The sequence below is a fragment of the Phalaenopsis equestris genome, unplaced genomic scaffold (assembly GCF_001263595.1).
Source record: "Phalaenopsis equestris unplaced genomic scaffold, ASM126359v1 Scaffold000488, whole genome shotgun sequence".
Classification (NCBI taxonomy): domain Eukaryota; kingdom Viridiplantae; phylum Streptophyta; class Magnoliopsida; order Asparagales; family Orchidaceae; genus Phalaenopsis; species Phalaenopsis equestris.
The window spans coordinates 94,419-98,320 of record NW_018164928.1 but is presented as its reverse complement, the minus strand read 5'-3'; the positions used below and the strand labels follow the sequence as shown (position 1 = coordinate 98,320).

Here is a 3,902-nt window from a genome sequence, read left to right as displayed (position 1 = left end):
TTGTTTGTGAATCACACCCAAAGAATATAGCGTATGACAACAAATAGAGAGAGAGAGGTGGGAGCGTGCACAATAATGAAAAGAAAAATCAATTCTTTATTAACTCTTTCCAATGAAATAATCTCTATATTTATAAAAGGGTACAATATATCAAATTACATGTCTACCTCTACTTTAATTGGTGTTACAAGATATTTCAGATATTTTACATGTATAGGCCTTCAGTTCAGCTCTCATGTGACTCGTTCGATTGAAATTAGTCAGTCATGGTTCAACAAGACCGTTCATTTGACTATGGTAAATTGGGGATTGTCAGTTGGCCTTTAATGGTCTTCAGGTCAGCAAGGCCTGACTCGATCAGCTTAATTGCACCCGTTGGTTATTCTAGCTTAGTTGTCGACTATTGATCTCTCAATAAGGGACTTCTGTCAGTAGAGCAAGACTAGACTAAATTTGGTCGCATATGCTGGACTTTTCTTTTAAGTCAAGTTGTGGCAAGAGACAGGTTGATGCCTGTGTTTTTCTTGATTGGCCTTGCTCCTTAGTTTGGATGGCCTGCATTTGGTTGATTCTAGCCCCAATTCAGTGGGGTTATACTGGGCCAAGTAAGTCCTTGGATATTTTACTAATAGACCTTTAGTCTTTTACTAGTGGGGTCTCTTTAACAATACACCTTTATTTTTTATTTGTTGGATCTCCTTGAAATTCATATAGACGTACATATACCTATTGTTTCGTAATTTTTGTATAGACGTACATATATGTCTATTTTTAAATTTTAGTTTTCATGGATTTTAAATGTGAGGATTATTTGGTAGGTTGATGACTATTTTATTAAATTATGCTTTATAGAGGAATTTTGCTGCATGATAAAATTTAAAATATATATATATATTGCTACAGTAAATGAGTTAATTATGAGCTCAGAGCATGTAACTATAAATTTTCCTGGTACAATAACAAATCCAATATATCCAAGTTAATAAACATGATAAAAATAAAAACTTAATTTATTAATTAATTATAAAAAATGCGAATTTTACAAAAAATCACTTTATGTGATGCTTTAAAAAAGGAAGCAATCATCTCTTCATTTTCCCTCCAAGTAAATCCAAATAAGAAAATAAAAAAGAAAAGAAAATTAACTCCCTTAAGCTACTGCAAGATTCTTCGATTTGCAGGATCACAATTCTCAATCCCCTGCTTTGTTAATTTAAACAATATCTCCTGCTGACGCAAGCCCCCGCTGTGTGAATTGAAACAATACCGCCTTCTGAAGGAATCTTCACCCCCTCCAACTAAAAACATCTACTTTACATCCCCTGTCATCTTCCTATTGCGCTGCCGCCACCGAGCGCCGTCCGGCCATCATACCAACACATACAAGTAATCCCAACCAACACCTCCACAATCGCTGCTTCCGTCTTCTCCTTATCAGAAAACTCTAATGTCTGTATCGCTAGCACTCGCGGCTTCACATCCAAGCGCCGGCGCTGGTCCAACGTCTTATCCTCCTCCCATGTCACCGTGTCCCTAGCCACGGGACCCAGCCACCTGAGTATTCTCTCCACCGCTTCCTTCCAGCCCTTTGCCATCTCCCAGTCAGCCAACCCCCGTTCTCTCCACTTTTCAATCAGCTTCCCCCTCACCATCCCCTGCATATTCACCGGCAGCTGCCGGTAAATCTCGTCCCTCATCGCCCCCTCCCCGCCCGCCTCCTCTTCTCCGCACCTCATTCTTAGCAATCTTTCCGCCGTCAAAACCACGTTCGCGTACAGCGTAGCCAGCCCGGCCCGCCCCACCGTGTTTATAATCTTCCGCTCTGTTTCTCTTCCCCTGCCAATAATCGGACATGAGTTTCGAAGTGCGACATCCTTGGGCGGAGAGCGAGAGCGCTCCATCGGGCCGGACGCATGTTGGCGGCCAGTGAGCCGGGGATAGATTCGGCATTTTGAGCTGAAGGGGTTGAAACTGATCAAGCGGCCATCGTTGACGATGACTGGGGGGAGGTCGTTGACGAATGGACCAAAGACGACGCAGATGCGGGTGAAGATAGCTATTATAGCTCGGGACATGAGTGATACAACTTCATCAAACGTCTTGTTCCATAAAGACTCCTCCTTTATCCTCGCAACCTTCTTCTTTTGCGATTTAAGCTCCGACGGAAAGGACGGTTTCTTTTTCGCCATGTTCTCGAGTATCTCCATCTCTTCCAAGAGTCTGGCAACCAAGGTGATGTTTTTCTCCATCTGCTTTACTCTGCGGTTTACTCGTTTGGGGGATGAGTGAGCGAAGGGGATCATGCGGCCGGATTTGAGGTTGGCGTAGGTGAGGGAAAAGTTTTGACGGGAGCGGGAGCGGCAGCGGGAGGAGAGACGAGAGACAGCGGAGGCGGAGGAGTCGAGGTAGGAGAGGAGGTCGGAGTAGACGAGGCGGAAGAGGAAGTGTTGGTCGGTGGAGGTGAGGTAGGCGATGCCACGGGAACGCATGATGTGGGAGCGGAGGAGACGGAGGGAAGGTTCAGAAAGGGAGTGGTGGAGGGAGACGAGTCGAGACATCGTGGTGGCGGATTCAAAGGCGAGAATTCCGATGGTGGATCTCTGAGTGGTGTTCTCGGCGGGGGGGGGGGGGGGGGGGGGGGGGGGGGGGGGTTCTTCGGGACGACCATTAGACAAGACAGAGCGATTGTGTGTTCATTATTTATTGGGAGTGGGCGGCAAGGGAAGAAGAGCGCAATGAGGTTTATATTTTGAAGAGGAGGCGTGATGTTCGAAGGCATTTTGGGTGGACGCGGTGAAAACGAGTAGCTTAGCAGCTGCAGTTTGGATTTTATTTTTTTTAATATATACCATTTTTTTATAATAAGATAAATAACACTTAAAATTTTAATATCATATAAAATAATTATAATTATTAACTTTTAATAGTAAATAATACTTTCATGCCTAAAAAATAAAAAAAAATAGTATTTACTAGAAGGTAACTCTTGCATAATATTCAGGAATCAATCTCCCAGCATGCAATAGTCCGCCATAATTATGAATGGATTGGTTGATATGTTACAAGCATTTCGAATAACAAAATTATGATATTTTGGATTTCAAGTGATATTCATTAGTCAAATGCAATGGATGGAATCAGTTAACTTAGGAATTGAAGACCACAACATCTCGCTCTAGATAAAATTGAAATATTATAGTGATTACTTCATATAGACGTAGCCAAAGAGTCCACATACGAAAGATTAGTACAAATTTGATGAAAACACTTTAATTCATTTATAATTAAGTTATATTATAAAAATAGTCTGTCTAGCCATATAGAAAAGAGGACAAAATTTTTTTTTTTACTAGTAATATTTGAGGAACTCTTCTTATGAGATAATTGAGTTAACTATAAAATCTCTCTAGGTGAGCCATAATGCCCAGATGATGGAATTTTGCAGGTGTGGCCAAAGTTAATGAAAAATTCCACTCATATTTTTATTAAAACAATTTTAATTTGTATCAATGAATTATTTTTTTTCATAAATAACGTATACGCTTAGTCTTATAGAGACGAGCAATGTAGTGTTACATCTTTCTTTATTTTTTATTTATATATATATATATATATATATTTATATAAAATTAAGAAAAAAGATAACCGAGAAACTAATACGCTAAAACAATTTGACAAGCTGTCAAGCTTCTCAGCTCATCTTCAAGCCGCCAAGTCGTCAAACTCACATATCAATCTGTAAAGTTGTCAGGCTCACATGTCAAGTTGTCAAGCCCACTTAAAAAGTTCGCATGTCAAATTGCTAATCTGTTGAACTGCCAAACTTATCTGTCAACCTGTCGAGTTGCAAAGTTCACATGCCGAGTAGTCAAACTGTTAAGTTCAACCATATGAAATGATAT

General features: G+C 40.6%; 1 protein-coding gene across 1 annotated transcript; it reads right to left on the bottom strand.

The window, feature by feature from the left end:
- Window positions 1-1,283: 1,283 nt before the first annotated feature.
- LOC110028096 lies at window positions 1,284-2,617 on the bottom strand. Its single transcript, XM_020729816.1, has one exon. It carries the CDS (start codon window positions 2,556-2,558, stop codon window positions 1,326-1,328), a length of 1,233 nt encoding a protein of 410 aa, XP_020585475.1. The 5' UTR covers window positions 2,559-2,617; the 3' UTR covers window positions 1,284-1,325.
- Between the last annotated feature and the right edge of the window lie 1,285 nt (window positions 2,618-3,902).

What these genes read in the sequence shown, in the direction of transcription:
- LOC110028096 (XM_020729816.1), bottom strand. Translation starts at nt 2,558, where the DNA reads ATGTCTCGACTCGTCTCCCTCCACCACTCCCTTTCTGAACCTTCCCTC.